Source organism: Ixodes scapularis, unplaced genomic scaffold (assembly GCF_016920785.2).
Source record: "Ixodes scapularis isolate PalLabHiFi unplaced genomic scaffold, ASM1692078v2 PGA_scaffold13__105_contigs__length_92229423, whole genome shotgun sequence".
Classification (NCBI taxonomy): domain Eukaryota; kingdom Metazoa; phylum Arthropoda; class Arachnida; order Ixodida; family Ixodidae; genus Ixodes; species Ixodes scapularis.
In genome coordinates, this window is record NW_024609839.1 from 87,050,158 (window position 1) to 87,071,549 (window position 21,392).

General features: G+C 45.6%; 1 protein-coding gene across 1 annotated transcript; it reads right to left on the bottom strand.

Annotated features, from left to right (window-relative positions):
• Nucleotides 1-395: 395 nt before the first annotated feature.
• On the bottom strand, nucleotides 396-18,116 carry LOC8033362 (angiopoietin-related protein 7-like). The gene is made up of 5 exons (XM_040211352.1): nucleotides 17,975-18,116; nucleotides 10,142-10,272; nucleotides 7,891-7,999; nucleotides 5,485-5,655; nucleotides 396-706 (listed from the first exon to the last, which is right to left on the bottom strand). The coding sequence occupies exons 1-5, from the start codon at nucleotides 18,114-18,116 to the stop codon at nucleotides 396-398; spliced, it is 864 nt and encodes a 287-aa protein (XP_040067286.1).
• Nucleotides 18,117-21,392: the final 3,276 nt, after the last annotated feature.

The window sequence follows — 21,392 nt, forward strand, 5'->3', positions numbered from 1 at the left end:
TTTTCTTTCTCTCAAACTAGATAGGTTTATTTTTTTAACTACAGTTTTGTTCATCATAGGAATTGGGATTTCCCATGTATATTTTACAGGTAAATTTGAGGACCCACTCCGACAAAGTTTGTCGAATTCAAATGAAACCACCCTTACAAATCACCTGGCATTGAACAATGGGGTCCAACCCAGTGGTGGATATTTCGTGAATTTTGGTTTGGATCTTTGCGAGAGCTGAGTAAAGTATAACAAGCCAGTTGTGTTCGGGCAGTATATTTTATTTCCAAGGTTTGTTCATTTTCTTAAAGTTTTCAAAGCGAAATTAAAAAAAAAAGTGAGAAATTTACATGACGTACTATATGATACTTTCCACACAAATTAGTACTTTTTCGCGGATACAACAATCAGATATCAGAGTATGTTGCCATTTTACCCGTGCAGAAGTCAAAATCGGCATCCCTTATTTTCATCTCCACCTGGTCGTAGATGGCATCGTAGGAATTTCGATCGCCATCTTTGAACCAGGTAATACCAAGGCCCCTTTTATTTTTCGAATCAGTGGATTGTAGTTTACGACCATTAAGATTCGAGCGGAGGCACTCATTATACCACCAGCCACCACTTAGAGGTGGGTAGCAACCTGAATACGGCTCCATGAATTGGCTTTTCCCCATAAAGAACTCGTATCCGTTGTAGGTTTTCAGAGCGTCGTAACCTGCACAGGCACAAACACCGCGTTAATGAATCAATGGTTGTTATCACTCTAAGATTACAATATACTCACACAACGCAAATATAGAATAAACTGTTCTATTGAACCAGCACACCTCAAAAGATCCTGCTGCGTAAGACATATTTTGTTTTTACGTTTTATATCTTCTTAAACGGCGCATCTTTATAACCTGAATTGGGTTTTAACATCTACTATCCGATTCAACACGAATGCCTGTAGCCGAACTAACTGGTAAACTAAATTTTGCGGAAAACAGCAGTGAGTGCTAGGTGTATCCCTGTTACATAATGCAATGAATGACCGCGACACATTTTTTTGTAACTATGTAAAAACATATATATTGAAGAGATGTCCTTGGCTTTTACATGGCTTCAACATATATTTTATTATTTTATCAGCTAAATTAGCTACGCCCTAAGTGAAAATGCTGTGAGTGTTTTTTCCCCCGAAATAAACAATTCTAAGTACGAGGCGTGGAGATTGCCAAGATTTCACTGTGGTGATTTGCACAACCGTCAATTTCACAACTAAGCATAAGCAACAGTTCAATCTACTTATTTTATTAATACTTTACGACATGTGCATAGCATATTAAAGGTTACACTTCAAAATTTCTATAAAAAAATATTTGCGAAACATCTCAAATCGACACGTTTTACAGACACATTTACTAATTATTTACAAACGAACTACTACCAATAAAATGGCGCAAAATATATCAAAATGATTATCTCTAAATGCATTTTACGTATAAATATTAAAATATTCTTATCCGTTATTGTAGTTTTGTTATTTGTGCAAAAACGGAACTCATTTTGTCTTTAATTCTGGATAAATTGCACATAAATATATACGAAAAAGCCCCACTTTTTTATTTTCTTTAAACTCTCCTTAAAAGGGCGGTGCAACAATATTCAGTTGGAATGTTTTTCAATTTCCACGAGATTGCTGGCACAAGTGGGACTCAATGATACTCGCACGCAACGCCACTGACCAAGATGCTCCTTTGATGCGGTATACTTTCAAGGACAAAAGCTATCATTTTCACTCTATCTCTACTTTGCAAAATGTGATGACGTAACGTGGGGATCACAGTACGATATGACGATATTAACGATATTTGAATGCAGTTCGTAGATTGAACCCGAGCATTGCGTGGGCACTTGATTTGGGCTCGTGATAATTACTAGCTCGAGAAGCATTCGGGTAGTGGCCCGTGTCCAATCGCTGCAACGACGACAACAGCCGAGCCATAACAATGTCGGGCACTCAGCGCGTGTCCTTTGCTTTGCCAACCCCAGCACGTGGCTATGATCAACATTGGCGGCATATAATCGGCTCCAGATCATGTGGCCGCTTGTTCTGGCTGCGAGTTGAGGGGGTGAACGCTGCTCGTTTTTCTTTAATTTTTTTCGGAGACTTTTATTGCGTGGGGTGAAAAACGAACGCGTTTTGTATAGGTCATTAACGTCAGGGATTCGTTCTTAACGGTATTTGAGCAAAGCACAAAAATTGTTGCATCGCCCCTTTAACCGTTTACAGTGACTTGAACTAACTTGTGGTGGCAAAACATTAAGTAACATATGAGCTCCTTAAAAAAAAAAAAGAAAGACAATAAACCTTCACTTAAACTGAGCTAGCTTTTCTTCGTTATAGGGGCCTTGCCAAGAGACGTTGGCTCCAAAGCTCAGACATTTTATAGAATCGACAAAAGATGTAGAGTGGTGCTTCTTTATCAACGGTGTGAAAGATAGCGTTCCTACTGCCATTACGTGGTACGAGCCAATGGTATATATGTTTTTTTTTCTGTTCGACTTTTTTTTTTTTAAGATTTCGTCGTTACGTGAGTTTTTGTTCACCTTCCTTGTTCTATTGGGCGCTGTCACTCGTTCTATGCTTTGGGCTCCCGTTTCCGCAATTTATTTGGTGCTCAGAACTGTTTACCATCGGCTGTTGGAGACAAAAAACGTGGTGTGCACAGTGAAAGTATGAAAATAAAAGCGGACTGTTTTCTTCTTTGTCCCTTAGCCTGTGTACACTCCTCCATGTTCCCCTGTAATTTCACTTTCGGTTTGCCCACTGCCATTCCCAACTGCGCTCCAGTTCTTTGTCTATTTTTACATGTAGCAACACAAACGAGCAAGCGATCAAAACGATGTTTTATATTTTTTTATATAGCTTTGAATCGCATTTATTTATTTTTCGTATGCAATTTGTTTCTTCGTTATGCTCCTGGCTGTTACAGAATTGCGCATCTATGTCGTTCTACTTCGCGCTTCATGGCGAGCACTCAAATCTAGAAGTGAGTATTGAACTGGGTATTCAACGACTTTCAAAACGAGACAGCTACAGTTTCGATTCGAAAAATAACGACTGAGAGCTCTCGAAAGAGAGATCTTAAGGTACGAATACGGGATTCCACTGCATCGTGCCGTGTCTCGAAAAGTGCTATACGAGAAAAATGTTAAATCTTAAAAAAATTAAGAACCCAAATACATTTTTGCCCTTACAATAGTGTCTTTCATAAATAAACGCTCTTTATAAAGCATGCGACGGTGTCACTGAGGCCAAAATTTGCGTTCTCCACGCGGGGAAAAAACGATACTCAAGGGTTTAAGAAAAAGTACGTTGAAAGTAACATGGCCTATCGAGTCTTAAAAGTTCAGGCTTTTATGTTCTCAAATGCACTTGACAGACTCGGTTTACACCAACGTTCGACTTTGATCAAGGAACTTTGGTTCACATCCCACTAAAGTCAGCAGGGTTCGCACCATCAACCATAAATAAGCCTATTAGCCCCGAGAGCGAACACAAGCGTCGCTGCGGTCGCCGCGCCCTGATTGGGTGAGGTGTACCGTGACGTCAGGGGGAGGACTCCGCTCCGCGATCTTGCATCGGCTCGCTTCCCAGCACCGGTTTCCTGGTTTGGCGTTGTGTGCCGCAAGCTTTTCGAGGAGCTGGACTTCGTTTACTCGGTGTACAAGACGTTGAGTTAGGTCGATATTGACGTGCTTCCGTACATTTTATAAGTTTGCTTGTCCCTTTTACTATTAAAATTGGGTTACAAATCCCGAAAGAATCGGCGGAGGCAATTCCGCTGATGAACCTCCCCGTCCGCCCACACGACACAAGGCAAGCTTGCGAGGGGTCGGTGAAGCGGTGGGGCAAGTTTTTCAGACGCTGGAATTCTATTCCTCGCATGTTCATGATTTAGGACGACATTATACATCCCGCTTTCAAAGCATTTGAAGTGACATTTATATCATGGGCCTTTGGGTGGTCGGCAATTTAGCTCGCGACCCTGACTCTGCGCTGCCGCTCGGCATGCGCTGGTTCGAAGATGTTTTAAAGGCCATGTGTCTGATTATCTTTGAAGTGCTCGTGGAACAGGGTTATTTTACATAAATGTAGTTTCTTCGTGAATTAATTATATAGTTTATACACGTATGCAGGCATATTTCTTAGAAGATGCACAATTACTGGAAATTAGCTTGTATGGTAGCAGTAAAAACGGCCGAATTGTCCCCAGTTGCCTGTATGATGTGTATTGAACTGCCCAAAATATGCACAGCAATAGTGCCGGAATTTGGAATGTTTATACTTTTTTCGTGACATTCTTTATTCCAGTCTTGGGTATTCGGAAAATACACCGTTTAGTCTGAATTGTCATTTACAATTAAAAGAGACACTGCTGCAGGTCCCCAAAAGCTTCCTCAGCCTCCAAACTCCCTACAGCTGGACTCTCTGACAACAGGGGAAAACAGGAGTAAAAGCAAGCATTCGAACTTTTGTCCAGTGGTAGATGCAGCACTAGTAGCAGAAAATGTGGAACCTGTGAGGGGCGACAGTCTGCGTGAGAAAAGCTTCTGGTATTTTAGTTTCAAGACAATTTGATTTAAGTAAAATATCGATTTTAGGGCTTAAAGGAACTAATAACGAGCTAGACATTTTCGCTTACGTTTGTTTTGCATTAGTTGAGTGTTGATATAAACAAGTCCACACATACCACCCGTGTAGTCCGTTGAAATACTATCCGCATCCAGCAAAGGTTAAATGTAAGCAATGCATATAATAAATGTTCCTTGCTTTTTTTTTTTACTTTGCCCCTGCGCTTGGGCTGTCTTACTTGTGATCCTCTCCCCATGGTCCAGACTGTATTTAGCATGTTGCTCGAGCAGCATGCAGCTTTTCTGCTTCGGCGATCGTGTAAAAAAGCAGAGATACAAAAAAAAATAGTATACATAAGCTGCCAATTCATTCAGACCAATAGCAACATTTATTGTGCGAGAGGTAAATCTATATGCTCCTGCAATTGTGGCCATACTTCTTCATTTTCATATACCAGCCGTGATTTATGCGTTGCCTGCCCTGTCAACCATGCTTAAAATGTTGCTTGAAGTTTCGCCTATAGCTACAGGCCATGCCTCAATAAAGGCGCATATAAAAATTTACACTTTCTACGAAAAACACGCAAAAAAAATTAAATAGAAACGAGCGCGCCGACAGCTAGCGTCGTCACAGCCTCCACAGGGCGAGCGGGGCGAGTCGGGGAAAAATTCTCTCCTCGCCGTGACGTCACCCCGGTTTGCCGTAAGGGGGCGCCACGCGAACTTCTCGGGGCTAATAGGGTCATCACACGCTGATGGAAGCTTCCACTTCCTAGAGTTTGCCTCCAAGCAGCTCCCAAAAGTTCCCGCATTTACCGACTGACGCAGCGTAGAAGGCGGCACGACAGGCATGGTGAAAGCGCCGATACCTACCTTGAGGACCCTTGTAGTTGCCGATGCTGAGTAAGTACCCGTGTGCTTTGGAGCCGACTTTAAAATGACCATAGTCCACTGTGATACTGTCCCCGGTTTGTTTCGTCAGTTCAATCCTGAGAACTTGTCTGTTATTTGGAAAGTTCGTGAGGTGATGAAGATTATCATTCCCTTTAAAGAAAGGCAAGAAATGCGTGTAGAAAGCAAATTAATATATCCGTCAAAGTTTAAACTAGCTAATCAACATCGGTTGTAGTAAACTCTTTTACGACCGAGGTAGGGCCTAAGCTCGCTCCTAACAAAACCTGGAGAAATGAGCATCACGTCTTAAACCTAAAAGCATGCAATCGTTGGCAAATAATCCCATAATTCTCTAAGCTGGTGTTCACTACGAGCCCAAGTTAAACCGAGATAAATATAGTGAACAAAAAAAAAAAACACAATATTTTACTAAGTGAATATCGAATTAATGCTCCCATAGCAGAGGATGAGTCAGTATAGATTCATAATAATTTTATTGTATTCTCTGTGGGGTCAGTCCTGGCTCGAAAGCTCCGGCCGCACGACCGATGCGACGATTTAGAGGGGGGCCGAGGCGCGCCCGTCTGTGTCGATGTTGCGGAGGCTTACCGAATTATCTCGGCCGTTGAGATTCGTCTCGGCATGCATCGCCCAGTTACGCGCCGGGCCGCCGCGGCTACCCCCAGAAAGAGGTTGGTAAAGCCGAGGCAGGACACGTCAGACTTCTTTGAGGTTATGACATCGACTAGAGTTCCTGTATAGGCTTCCTACGGGAGCTAGAGTTGCGCATCTGTTTTCCACGTGCCGCCGCACCGCTATTCGCCGAGATCCGATCACGTGATGAGCCGGATCAAGTGCCGTGCAGGAAAGTAGACGTTGCACGCGCCCCGCCGAACGTTCCCCTGCTTTTGAGCGCGCCGCGCGCCTCGAACGCGCGGCGCTGCTATTCGCCGAATTCAGTCACGTGAGGAGCTGGATCAACATGCCATGCAGGAAAGACGGCGCTACGGGGATGAACGCGCAACTCTGGCTCCCTATGAGTTGCGCGTTGATTTCCGTAGCGCCGTCTTTCCTGCATGGCATTTTGATCCAGCTCACTCTCTCAAGGGGTATTCATACGGGGGAGAAATCAATCCTTTTGTTCTCCGAGATACCCATGACATGGTAACAACGTTATGCCTTAGCATGGAGGCACGCTGACGTACTCATCCCCGAAAGATGGGGGGAGATTGTGATCGGCTTGCAAAAAAAGTCCCCGCCTTGGCGCGGGATCTCTCCGCAATTAGCAAAACTTTGTTCTCGTGTGTGGCAACTTAGATCGTGCTTTAAGGGATGCCGGCGATGGCATGGGGATCGCCTAAGTTGTGGCTTGAGTAGGTCGTTGTCTGGTTGAATATTCCATTCACTCTTTCACAAAGGAGTCATCAATATTCATGAATGTCGTCCTCAAGCAACTGCTCATAGAACTTGTGTTGGATTCCGCATTTTTTGTGTTGCATCCACCCTTTTACTCGGCAGCCTTAATTTAGCAGGAAGCAGAGCGTAGTCTTTTTATCTAACACTCTGAGAGCACTGCTGCCATAATCGCGTACCGCCGTTTAATTTGCGCCTCCATTTTTCTACTCTCCTCAGCGCGCACTCAGCCTCGTTCTCGACAATGAGCGCGTTAAGTTCGTCTGCTAATAACACTGAAGGCCCGTTCACACACTTGCGACTTCTTAAGACCGAGTGCCTTGGAACCTCTTATGATCTTTTACGACGAGAGGATACACTGGCGCCCGTATATTTTCTATTTCTCTCGCGCATCATCTTTTCTTTCTCGGCTCAAAAAACTTCTGTCAACGTTATAAACCACCATTTCGCATTGGTAGTACGCACATTTGACCTCGGAAACCCCGCAGAACTTTCTCTCTAATGAAATGCAGTTCCAGAGTCACCACATAGATGGCGCCAGCGTGTTCTCTCGTCGTAAGAGATATTAAAAGGTTCTAAGGAGTCGCAAGTGTATGAACGGGCCTTGACATTCCTCTCGCGTATGCTGGAGCCGGGGAGGGAGTCCCGCTAGTTCTGCCAAACGCTGACGTCAGGGACACCCCTCCCCGAAGCAGCTCCCCCGTGAAGATACCCCAATTGTAGAGATATGTAACGCTTACGGATGTGACGTGACGAAGGTTTAGCTTTTCGCACAGAAAAGAGCAGTAAAACGCAACACGTGAAGTTACCACGTTACGTAAAGCCATGGTCTCACGTGACACCTTGACACCTGGGAACGTTGTTTCCGTTCACACGGGTTTGCCAGAATTCCAGGCATTTTTTTTTCTCCACAATTTGCTCGTTGCCTTCGCTAGAAAGTAAAGGCACGAGGATGCATATATTTGTACTTGCCTATCCAGTATGAAGTCGCGCCAGCTCCAAATCCATCCTGGTATTCTTTTTCGGTTCGCTCGAAAAGATTCTCTTCGAATGTTTCAGATCCGCCCCGACGTTGAATTACCTGGAAGTCGATTAAAAAGTACGCGCGAAGTGAAGCATTCTCCCAGACTCTTTACGCTCCTTGAGATGTAATTTTAAGTTCTACTCCTCAAGGTACGCGCTTTTCTCCATCCTGTTACGGAGAAGCACGTAGACACGGTGAAGCCGTCTGGCAAGGGCGGTCTTGGTGAGGGGGGGGGGGTCCCACCAAATTGCATTATTCTTGTCGTTGTTTTAGTATTTGCTTAAATATTTGCCCCCCCCCCCCCCTCCCCTCACAAGGAACCCCCGGCGGCCCCCGATCTCAATCTCCCCAAAATTTCCGAGGCCTCCCGGGCCTTGGAGGGTTTGGGATGAATCCATTGCAGAAATTGTAAGCTATTGTGCAGGCTAGAAATCTTCAACGGCAGAAAACCGAGCATTTTGCCATTTGTTTATCTCGCACAAGTTTCTACTCACCTATGCGTTTTGAGACGGGTCTTACTATGCGCGCCATTTCCGCGCACGATGCTCTTATATTCGCCTTTCTAAAATGCGCCTTTATTTTTTCACTTTTCTGAATAAAGCAGTTTGCTGCATATTTTCATTTCTGCATCTTTTGGAATACTTTTTTTTTAATGCATCTGTTGGTTTGTTTATTGGCAGGGTTCTTTTCCTTGGTGATACTGTTTTGTTTCGCTGTTTCTAGTTTTCTACGTTCTTTAGTCAAGGGGGGGGGGGGGGGTGCAAATAGGCTTATGATGACCGCGTTTTATGCAATTTTTATTTTGCCTGTAGAGAGCCTTAACTGACATTGCGCTGTGCATCCTTTATTGATAAAGTTCAAGTCGTGGTAGTCGCGAGGACATAACGCAACTTGCTTGACAATTAGCGGAAACCATCACATTAGTACCTGTGCAAGCTTCATAGCGCATAGGGTCGGGTGTTTTAATTAACCGAACTATAAACTTTCATTATTATAGTACACGAGGCGAAATATAAAGAAATTACCAGCGTCTAATAATTTGTAATACACTCTTTTCAAACTCCACAAAATAACTAGTGAAGTTTTCCACTTCATCCGTGTCAATGGTGGGCCAGGTTTTAGGTAAAAAGAGTTCAGAAAGATCGGCAGTATATTTTTTCGTCGGAGAACATGAAATGAAATTCGGCTTTGTAAGAGAGAAGAATCAAGAACAAAGTTAAGCGCCTTCTAGAGAAGCACCATACCACAAACAAGTCCCGTATATCAAGGCACCCTGTCACAATAAAGGGGCGAATCCGATCTTCCCCTCAAAACTTTCTCGGAGTAATATTTTTATGACCGAGACTACATCATCAGATGTCAATTCAAAAACAGACACAGGGTTGAAAGTATAAAAGACGTGGGACAGTATTAGTTGATACCTGAACACTGGAATTTACTAGAGAGGAAAAGTATTTAACATAAAGATTGGGGACATTGAAAATGTCACAGACGTAGCCGACCAGGGTCTTCAATGTGACGACCTCCAATCTATTGGATGGCCTACTGTATCAAACTTATTTCTAAAGTCGGTTGGCACAGAGCGTTTCGACGACAACTAAATGGAAGACAAGATTGATTAAAGTGAGCAGATCAGGGAACAGGCTGATCATTTACTGCACTGTATACCTCTTGAGGTGGTTCCCATGGTGGCCTTCACGTCTGTGGTGCGTAAAGTACTCAGTTTTTTTTTTCTTTCTTTCAGGTTTAGTGAAATTTAGGAACTATTCTATGGTGAAGCGAATTATTTTGTTTCAAATTTGCTAGGACAAGGTTCAAGCTCGGCGACCACTGCATCCTCACAAATTGGCAATTTAGTTCTTTCACCCAGAAGACTTGCACCGACTAGGACACCCTTACCGCCTACATCACTCCGACCACCGACACCGACTTCTTCAAAACTTCAAGCGGTAATCAATATGTGTAATCATTTCAATGCGTTTAATTTTGTTGTTATCGCTTTAATCTACTCCACTCTGTAATGCCTCGGTCAGAAAAGTAAATAAATAATAAACAAAATAAAAATAACGCGCTAAAGGTTCTTTCGATGTCGAAATTGTTGCACTGGCCCATTAATAATGTTTTTCTTAATATGAAGAACAAAAATACGTTCTGTCTTCGCAGCGAACATGGAAACTTCAAGTAAATGGTAACACTTACAGTCCACCCGCCGCCATTGGTCTCCATGTCACACCTCACCTTGAATTCACGGTAGGGATTGATCAAATATTCACTGGTCACGTCATTTCCAAGTCTTTTTAACTGGGAACAGCTCACTGCTCGTTTGCCAGCTGCAAACGAAGAAGCGTAAAACGAACCTTGCTTACCAACGTTGCAAAAAAAGGGGCTGTGCCTGTTCAGCCCGCCATGTGGACATTGGCGACGGAAACGATGAAAAGTCGAATGCACATTACGTGTGGTGGAATGTGATTCTACTGCGGTTTTTATTGTGAACTTAACGTTCGCGCAAATAGAGCGTCGATCAAAACAGTCCTTGTCCGTCGCACATTGGAGCGGTATCGCTAGGAACGGTATATATCTGACCATCTCGCGTACGGGCAACAGAGAACGACCGTTATCGAACGACGCCATTTTGGGAAGATTTGCCAACTCATAGATCTAAGAGCGTGTGTTCTGATTGCATTGAGAGGAATAACGACGATAAGAAAATCGGCTAAAGCTCGGACGGTTTTTTTTTTTTTTCATGTCTGGTAAAATTTAGGATTTAGGAAGAGCGTTTGGTCGAGAATTGAAGAAGTTAGGCATATCATACGCGTTTCTCACAAAAGTCTGCAACACGTCATCTTCTCTTTTACCTTACTAAAAAAAACAATTAGACCCATTAAGCATAAGACTGCTAAAAAAAAAAAAGGAACTGAAAGGGAACTTCGTCAGTACTGTGTGAAAGGTCCCGTGGCAAACGCACAGCAAAGTAGGCGCTGATTGATAGGTTGGCAGATGCTGGCGTCCTTGATTGCCGTGGTCGATAAGAGGGAAAGTTAAACACTTTCTGTTTAAACTCATTCAAAAATGCAAGGAGTGCACCATTTCGCCACAGATTATATACGGTATTCAAGCTAAACTTTTAAATCGGGCGTTATAAAAATATTTTTCTTTCTACAAACACGCGATTTTCAGGCTTAAGATATTTAGGGCAATCCAGGAATAATTGTAAGTCGTTTGCCACCATAAAATATAGTAATGCTCGGTACTCAGTGGCCCTTTATCTAATTTTCGGTTGAAAAGATCAAAGATCGGTGGAACAAAAATGAAAGACGTTTACGAATATCTGTAATGCGGAACTAGAGCGCACCTCTCGAGGAGGAGGAGCAGGGTACGGAGGGGATGGTATGCCGCTCATCCTCCTCCGTACCATCCTCTCCTTCCATCCTCCTCCTCCTCTCCTCCTCTTCCTTTCCTCCTCTCCTCCTCTCCTCCTGCCGCTTAATTTGTTCATGGGTGACTTGACACGTAGTCGTGACGTCATTTTCCCCGCTAAAGTTAACGGGGAAACTAAATTGGTGTTGAGATCACGTAACGTCAGTTTCCCCGCTAAATTTAACGAGACAATTTCCCCGCTATTTTTAGCGGGGAAACGTCCCATAATGCAACGTGCGCGGTTATGCCGACGTCGACGCCGACGACGACACTGGCGCCGAACAACCCGGAAACGCGCCTATAGAAGCTGCGCTCTAAAAGTTCAAGGCCTGTCTATTCACTACCTAACTACGGCTGCTTCATCACTGCCGCTTCACTACGGCCTGTCACTTCATCAGGAGGTTCGCAGAAAGACGCACCTAGGGGTTCTAAGTTGCGCACTCGGCGAGGAAGTGAGCGAGATCTCTGACCACTGTGATTGGCCAACGCCAAGGAGAACCGCGCGGCGCTAGCCAATCACGGCGGTCGGAGGTCTCACCGGACTTGTCGCCTAGTGTCCAACTTAGAGCCCTAGTCGAGTTTCCTGAGCTTGTTACTGGGGGCGTGAAACAGCAGCCACTAGTAATGCTTTTGCGTTGGTCGGGACTCGCTCCGCTGTCGCTCGTTCGCCGCCAGCCACTGTGACCGCTATAGGAGTATCCACACGAAGGAGAACTTCGCGGACGGATGTCGTGACGTCAACAACCCGGGAAACTCCGCCCTCGGCTCCGCCGCCCACCTGCGGAGCTTTCGTGCTAACAGTACGAAGCCTCTGCGCCTCCGCCACGCCGGAGGAGAACGGCGCCGCGAGGCGTCAAAAAGGGATGACGTATGTCTCACGTGATGCGCGCTCCGCGGAGCAAAGTGGCGGATTTCTCCTTCGTGTAGATACCCCATATGCAGCGCCACTCGGCTCAATACCACACTCTGGGGCCTCTTTGAGCATCTTCGTTTCCCATTAAGAAAAAGGCACTGTGCAAGCCGCCTCTAGCAGAGCAGGAACCAGAATCGAGTGACCGTCGTCTATCAGAGCTATTGATGAATGCAGACGTGGAGACGCACACACTGATGCGTAATTTTTTTGCTCGGGTACTGATCTGGCTGTCACTTAAAACAAATAAATTCTGGGCGGACAGAGCCAATGTTACGAGCTCATTTGCTCTTATGAAACAGCCAAAGTTGCATTGGATATGTTAGAAGAATAGCGACTCGAGCATTATATATACCTCAAGTGGATAGCGGGAATCATATGTTAGGGCGAACACGTGATCGTCGAATGTTCTGTGTTTCTCTTAAAATCTAAATGCTGTACTATATCTTCCGCGCATCATACGTTTATGGCTCGTAAATCTTTTGACATTGTGATGAACGACTAGTTCTCATTGATAGTGCGTAATTTGATCTGGCGAATACCCTACACCCTGCGCGGTAGTAAAAAGCAATGCTAGTTTCAACACATAGATGGCGCTAGCGTGCCAGTGTATTCTCTAGGGAGCCTCGATTACAGAGAGTTTCTAACTGCTGAACCGGGGTCACGTGGTTTGCAAGACGAGCTGCGAGGAGTTCCCGAAAGCGTTGGTAGTCTACAAACGCATCGTCCTTCCAACCTGCTTTCTTCCTCGCCACGCGAGAGCCCCGCTCATGCGCACTTGGGACCAATCTCCGCAGGAGGCGTCCGCCATTACATTGCAAACGCTCCCCAAGGTCCGAGATGGACCCTCTCTTCAATACAGGCTCCCTAAAGTTCTCTCGGTCCCCTCGTCGTAAGAGATTGCAAGAACTCGGACCTAAGCAAAGGCAAGGGCTTCAACGGGCCTTAAAGGGAAGCTACGGAGCTTCTTGGAAAAAATGAGTTAGAAGTGAATTCTAGTGTATTTTTACCCCGTGAACCCGAATACCCAAACCATTTGCTGCGTAAGTATTGGTAAACGCGAGAAAAACGCGAAAGACAGTCGCTGTCCGTGACGTCATCGACGGCTCTTTTGGCTGCCCAAGGCTAGGGGGGCGGGGCTTCAGCCCTATTTTGAAATTGCTCTTGTGGCTCTCCGACGCGTCGCATTGAAATATAATTTTGATATCTGTTATTCTAAAGGCCAAATGAACGCAATTCATGCGTTTTTTTTCAAATGTAGAAGTGCCCCATCTTCCCTTTAAGTGGTACCTTTTGGTGCCTGAAAATAGTCTTTCAAAATAAAATCCTAACATGGTCATCGATCTCGTGGTCGTGATGACAGTGTCGTCCGGTGTACTTGCAGTGCGCCGAATATGTCGCCATAACCAGCTTAGAGATTCTCATTAGTTAAGCACAGTTCATTCTACCATTAGTTTGATGGAAAAAGTTGTCTCACGTTTGTTCAAGTTGCAGGGATGAAATATCGTGTAGGGTTTTGTAAACCCGCTTCTTTCCGTTAGTACAGGAACTCGCTTGGAGATGCTTTCCGCAAAGACGTTCCCGGCTACAACCGGTATGAAAAGGACCACTACGAACATGTTGGAATTTTTTGCCGGCGGCTCAGAGGTTCGCATAAGTTGTAGTGAACGTTCTTTTCCCACTTTTTTCCCGTCTTATATATCAGGAGGATTTCACAGGGAATAAATCAAATAAGCACGAGGAAAATACAAAAAAGAACAAAACTTTGAGCTGGAAGACCACTTTTTGTCTGTGTACGCTGATCTATGACACAATAGAACATTTTAGCCGAGAGCTAACGATGACTACGTTAGACAAGGCACTGCTACTTCTGCGGGCCAGCTGTGGTTTTGAAACATACATGTTATACTCAGTTTCGTCTGATGAAGGCTCGTTGCGGAGAAGGCGCCATGTAACAGAAATTTTGGTTCTACGGCAAAAGATCCCGATTAGTGTAAATTAATTATTTGTCCTCCGCTAGAGCGTGTCAGATGCCCCTAGTTTGTTTGGCACGAAAAAAACAAGAAAAAAAAAAAAACAGCCTAGTCAGTCATTTTGTTTCGTGCACATGGTGCGTCGTACCTACAAGCTTCCATCTCCGCCGTTGGCACCGAGCGCGATTCTCGGGGTCCCTGCGCTTCGGGGACGCATACGAGTAAGGCTTAGCTAGCGCCCCAACATTTTCGTCAGGAATTAGGATTGAGTGAGTACTTATTTCCTTCATTTCAATATTTCCTATGATGGGGATTTTGAACTTAATATGGATGCTTAATGTGTCGTCTATGATAAAAGTATAATAAATATCTTTGAGTGAGCAAAGGATTCATATCTTCTTTTGAAGGGCGTGGTGGCGTGCAAGTCTGTCAACGTTCCGAATCCATCCGAACCGTCCGAATCGCTAGACGATTCAGTCAATCATTCGAACTTTCCCAAATCTCCAAATTCGGGTCCGAAACTCTGTTAAAAAAGTGAAAGCCGTTTACAACTCCCTGTAACACCGAATTAGAGCGCAGCTCTTGAGGAGGAGGAGGGAAGGGTACTGGGGTGTGAAGTGAACTGGGGGGGTCACGTGACCTTGGGGGGTCACGTGACGATGCCGAAGATGTCATCAGTGACGTCACTGATGACGTCATCCGTGATGATGACGATGACGATGCGGATGCCGGTGACGTCATCAGTGACGTCACTGATGACGTCATCAGTGATGATGACGATGACGATGCGGATGCCGGTGACGTCATCAGTGACGATGACGTCATCGGGGAGGTCACGTGACCTCGGGGGGGGGGGGGTCACGTGACCCTGGGGGTGGTCACGTGACCTCGAGGGGGTGACCTCGGGGGGGGGGGGGGGGGTCACGTGACCTGGGGGGTCACGTGGGGGTCACCTTGGGGTCACGTGACCTTGAGGACCTTGGGAGGGGTCACGTGACCTTGGGGGTCACGTGACCTCGGTGGTCACGTGACCTCAGAGGGGTCACGTGGCCTTCAGAGGGGTCACGTGACTTGGGGGTCACGTGACCTTGGGAGTCACGTGGCCTTCAAAGGGTCACGTGACCTTGAGATGACCTTGGGAGGGGTCACGTGACCTCGAGGGTCACGTGACCTTGGGGGTCACGTGACCTTGAGATGACCTTGGGAGGGGTCACGTGACCTGGAGGGGTCACGTGTTCTTGGGGGTCACGTGACCTTGGGGGTCACGTGACCTTGGGATGACCTTGGTTACGCCGACGCCAACGGCGACGCCGACGGCGACGGCGACGCCGACGGCGACGCCGACGCCGCTCAAACCGGGAACGGGCCCCTAAGAGCTGCGCTCTAAAAAATAGTTCGTCCCATAACTAGTTCCGATGCACCGGCGTGATTCACGCTTAGTCCTAGAGGGGCTAAGCGTGAATCACGCCGGGACTCTAGGATTAAGCGTGATTCATGCTTAGTCCTAGAGGCGCTAAGCGTTTTCCCCGGTCAGTCGTGCCGCGACTGTCAGTCGTGGTGGGATGTTGCTGGTTTTCCTTCGTAAACAAAAATTTATTTCATGCCATATTTGAACGTCAAGCCCGAGTTAGTTTCACGATTTTATATTTCCTCTCTTCCAAATAGGTGCTCCCGATAAAATACCATTACGCTTTACAACTTTCTCTCCTCAGGTGAAAGCAAACTGCACCAAACCACTAGTACCCAAGGAATTATGCACGTTTTTCGGTGTCGGTGGTTTTCTTCTTTGTAGTCCAGGCAATAGACCGATCTCACTGAGCGTTTGCCGCATGCGTGACGCCACCATACCTTGAGTCCATGGGAGGCAGACGGCCGTACATGCGAGGGTTCGTGCCGTCTCTTGCTCCACCAGGGAAGAACTCCAGCATGGTCATTGCACGTGCAGAAAAAACTGAAGTTCCCTCGATGTATTGCGGCAGCAGTGGAGTAGTCAAACTGGCTGGTAAGATAGGTCTATTATTGTGCTGTGTTTGGCGGACGCACTTCGACAAAGAACTGCTTTGTCGAAGTGCGTCGATTGTCAAGTGCCCAACATTCAAAACAATCGAGAGATTGTATTGAATGTTGGGCGACCTTCTTCATTCTCGACTTTTTGTTTACGCTTCCTGTGCTGCCAGAGTCGGCTTATACATATAGAAAATATTACTCAAGATCGGTGTTTCTTTTCTTAAATACTCTGCAAGCACCCTTCTGATAGTAATCGTGCTTCTCTCTGAACCTCCACGGTCCTCCGTATTGTAATTATGAGTTTTGCTTTGCATCCCAATAGCGTAAACGTATTTATTAGATCGTTTTCCGTTGCACAAAGAAGTATCTCTGCTAAATGTGTCGAGAATCAGCTGCAAAGACAAAGGTGTAATATAATTCAGGGAGCGATCGAAAACGATTCCGTTTGTCTGTGTATGCGCTTCATATGATATGTAACGACCGATACATAACATACATATGCAATGTCAGGTACAGGTAGCAGAGAGCGTTAGATAAACTACAGCTCACACATAAAGAATAAAAAAAAAAAGAGAAATGAAAGAACTGTGAGTGTCTGTCCCTCGCCTATTTCTGTGTTTTTATTCTTCCTGTGTGAGCTGTACGCAATGTCCTGCCAATATTCGGCGGCAGTCCGATTCGTCCAGTACCCGCATGATATGGCGCCGATATTAGGCCGGTCGCGAAAAGACGGTACACCAATATCTGTCGGAAACCGGGCTGTGGTGCAAAACTGAACATTTGGCCCATGTATAGACCAATTTTCGGGCGTCCCTTGCACAACATTGGACAGGAATTGCCGTGCGGCTTGGGAGTACTGTTCACTTAGAAATCTAACAAGTCTGGTTCCCACACTTGTGATTGCCTAGGACCGGTTGCCTTAAAACACCCTAAAATTTCCTACGACGAGATAACACACTTGCGGCCCTATGGGAAGGCGTGGAACGCTTTGTATTTACGTATATTTAATCTTTCTTTCGCGCATCATACTCTTTTAGCTCGAAAATCCTTTGATAATGTTATGAACGACCATGTATCAAAGATAGTGCGTAATTTGATCTGGAAAATATCGCAAAACCTTCACTTTTGTGAAAAACGGTTCTATTTTCATCTCATAGGTGGCGCCATCGAGACAGTGTGCTCTCTAGAGAGCCTGGGCTACATAGAGCTTCGAAACGGCTCAGTCGAGGTAACGTGGTTTACGGGTTGCGTTTGCAATACGAGCTGCGAGGAGTTCCCGAAAACGTTGATCGTCCACAAACGGCTCCGCCTTCCAACCTGCTTTCTTCCTGGTCACGCGAGAGCCCCGCGCATGCGCGCTTGGGACCAGTCTTCGCAAAAGGCGTCCGCCATTACAATGCAAACGCTCCCCACGGTCTGAGATGGACCCTCTCTTCAACACAGGCTCCCCACTGTTCCCTCGGTTCCCTCGTCGTAAGAGGTTGCAAGAACTCGGTCCCAAGCAAAGGCAAGGGCTTCAACGGGCCTTAAGTGGTACCTTTTGGTGCCTGAAAATAGTCTTTTAAAATAAAATCTTTGCAGGATCACCGATCTCGTGGTCGTGATAACAGTGTCACCCAGTGTACTTAAGTTACGCCGGATGTGTCGTCATAACCAACTGTAGAGATTCTCATTCGTCAAACATAGTTCATTCTACAATTAGATCGATGAAAAAAGTTGTCTCACGTTTTTTCAAGTTGCAGGGGTCAAATATCGTGTAGAGTTTTGTAAACCCGCTTCTTTCCGTTAGTTCCGGAACTCGCTTAGAGATGCTTTCCGCAAAGACGTTGCCGGTTACAACCGGTATGAAAAGGACCACTACGAACATGTTGGAATTTTTTTGTCGGCGATTCAGAGGTTCGTATATGTCCTAATCAGCGTTCTTATTCCATTTCTTTCCTGTCTTATATAGCATAAGGATTTCACAGGGGGGAAATCAAACAAACACGAATGACGTATAAAAAAGAAACGAAGAAAACTTTGAACTTGAAGAGCGCTTTTTGTCTGCTTACGCTGATCTGTGACACAATAGAACACAGCAGAATAGAACATTTTAAGGCCCGTTCACACTCTTGCGACCGAGTACGACTGAGAGAGACGAGATTTCTTACAACTTCTTAAAGGGCAACTCCGCTTAATTTCAAAATGTTTGAGATAGTGGCCGATTTTGCTTTTTGAAGCACTCAAAAACAATCCCCAATCTTTTGTTTCGCGAAAAATAAATTATTTTTCGTGTAATTTTACTCTAGCCATGATCCCAAACTGAAACCGAAACGGTGGCAAAGCCGGACAACATTGTATATTCGGCATCACTAAGCATGTACACCCACGTGATACACAAGGGGAAGAAGGAGCTCCCCTCTTATCAGGATCCTCCTTTGTGCCTCCTGGATTAGCACAGGCGTCGCTATTCTCCTCCCAGAAGATTATAGAAGATTAACCTGTCACTCAAAATTCTTACAAAAGCAGCTTCCCTCTCCTCCTTTTACTTGGTGTTCAAAAGTATGCGATGTAACACAAGCCGCGCTCAACGAGGCGATCGGCTTATCAGTAGTATCAATAGTCGAGCGCCGGGCCGGCCGAGCGCGTCACTCACGTCTTTCACGGCGCTGGCGCCACCCGTGCTCTCCCCGGGAAAGAAAACAAAATTGAAAAAACAAAAAGAAGCTGTACATGTTTGATGACGTCGCGGACGTGCCGGGAGAAGGAATTTGGAGGAAGCGGAAATGCAGCCGGGCAGTGTTGTCTGGCCCGCACGTCTCATCCAAAACCAGCGGATTCGTGCTTGTCAAACTTTGACAGCGATTTTAATGAACTTCTAGGCGGAATTCCGTCGTAATATTTGCCATGGGGGTTTTGTAGATGATAACAAAGAGAACTGTATAGTTTTGCACTACTGAAAAAGAAGCGGAGTTGCCCTTTAAATGTTTCTAGAATGAGGGAACACACTGACATTGTGGCGCCATCTATGCGGTGACCCTCGAGCTGCATTTCACAAAAGCGAAGGTTTTGCGGGATTTCCGAGGTCAAATGTGCGTAATACCCATAGAAAGGCTCGTTTATAACATTGACAAAAGTTTTTCGAGCCAAAAAAGAAAGGATATTGCTCGAGAAATAAAAAAAAATATGCCGGACCGCCGAGTTTACACTGCTTCCCAATAGATGGCGCCAGTGTGTTTTCTGGTTTAAGAAGTTTTAAGGAACCCAGGTTTAAGAGGTCGCAAGCAGTCGCAAGAGTGTGAACGGGCCTTTAGCCGAGAGCTAACGATGACTACGTCAGACAAGGGTGTGCTACGTCTGCGGGCCAGCTGTGGTTTTGAAACATATGCTTGTTATCCTCAGTTTCGCGTTACCAAGGCGGAGGAGGCGCCGTGCAACAGAGATTTTGGTGGCACGGCAAAAGATCCCCATTAATCCAACTTAATTATTTGTCCTCCGCTAGAGTGTGCCAGATGCCCTCGGTTTGTTTGCCACGAAAAAACAACAACACTAATTTGATACTCACTTTCACAATTCAAGGGGTCATAAAACTATATCGGGTGGAAGGTTCATGACTTTGCAGAGGCGTACTGGTCCTAATACGTCCCAAGTATACTGGCACAGACCGCCACTGATTCAGATGCTTCTTTGTCGCGGTGAAATTGCGAGGCTAAAAGGGGACTGTAGCAAGGTTTTTTAGGGTTAAATATAGACAAGATTCTCATGGCCATCGTTTTTCTTAAAACATGTATTTACAAAAGAAATCAAGAGTTCGTATACTTATGCTGAAATAAAAAAAGAAAACTTAGTTAAAGAAATGAAAGAAAGGGGAACGCAACAGTCCCCATGTCTTGGAACAACCATGCGCAACAGCGGGTCTCGTGTCTGGAGCTGTCGTTGTCGGGCCACGGTTGTGGCTGGCAGTCAGGAGCGGGAGCGGTTGGCTTCCGTCGATGACCCAAGAGTCACCGCACCATGTGCTCTCGCGGTAGGAAACCGGGCAGCGTAGATTTCTTTGCGCTGCCCTCGCTGGGACAAGGCTGCTTGTCAGATAGCAAGAGCGAGCAGCCGATTGCTCTGGCCGATGGTGTCTTTCGGACCCAGCACGTTCCCCCGGCCAGTCCTCCGAACGCTCTCCGCGCACGCGCTCCCCATCTCTTCCCCTCCTTCGTCGTCTTCCCTTGTCCCTCCAAGCCGATCCATGGGTTGACCTACCCTTCATCTTTTGCGCACTAAGTCACATCCTCACAGGGACTATCTCTTTCAGTCTTGCCTTCGAAATGTTTGATGCCGTAATTGTGGGATCGAAACCACCCGCCTGCCGACAATCCAGCGAGACTCATAGATTGGACACGAGAACTGCGTGAGCTCTCGACTTCGCCTCGTAACAATCAATGCCTCGGCAGACACTCAGAGGACACATATTGCACTTAAAAACAAAGCACATGTATTTGTCCCGCATGCATCTTATTTTCAAATCTCACTCTAGTCTATATTTTTGTATTTAAATGCATTTCTAAGCTTGTTTATTTAGTATTTCTTCGTTTATGCTGTCTTACCTAGCTTCCGGCCTCGAGACTGCAACAGATCCCCAAACAGGCCCCCTTGTTAAAACGTTTGCAGATCTCTAATGCAGAGAAAAACTCCGATAATACTCGCAAGTGATCTCGCGGGCACCTTGGGAAAACACCAAACATCCAGCAACCAGAAATAATAAAAAAATAACTTAATTTACCATGTAAGTGCTGTGCCGGTTGAGTAAAGAACTGTTCAATCAGCTTGACAAAGCAAATGGGTTTGTACGCCAAATGCGAAGATTCACTTTTGTCGTGGTTTTCCCCGTCACATTAAGGAAATAACAACAATACAGTTGTAAAAAAAAAAACAACGCTAAAAAGGGCCCCAACAAAATTAAAGATGAGGCCGACAGACAAAACTAATTGGGTGCAGAAATCACTATTGTTGGTTGTCTATGATTTGCGATAGCATTTTTCTAGAGCTTTGACCTCTAAGACGACGTCAGTGACCAGCTGCAAGGGAAGAGCAACTTTATTCAGTGCAGCCTCATCGCCTTCATATTTTTATTTGTTACTTACACGCAGCTGTCGAAAATCAAAATCAGGAA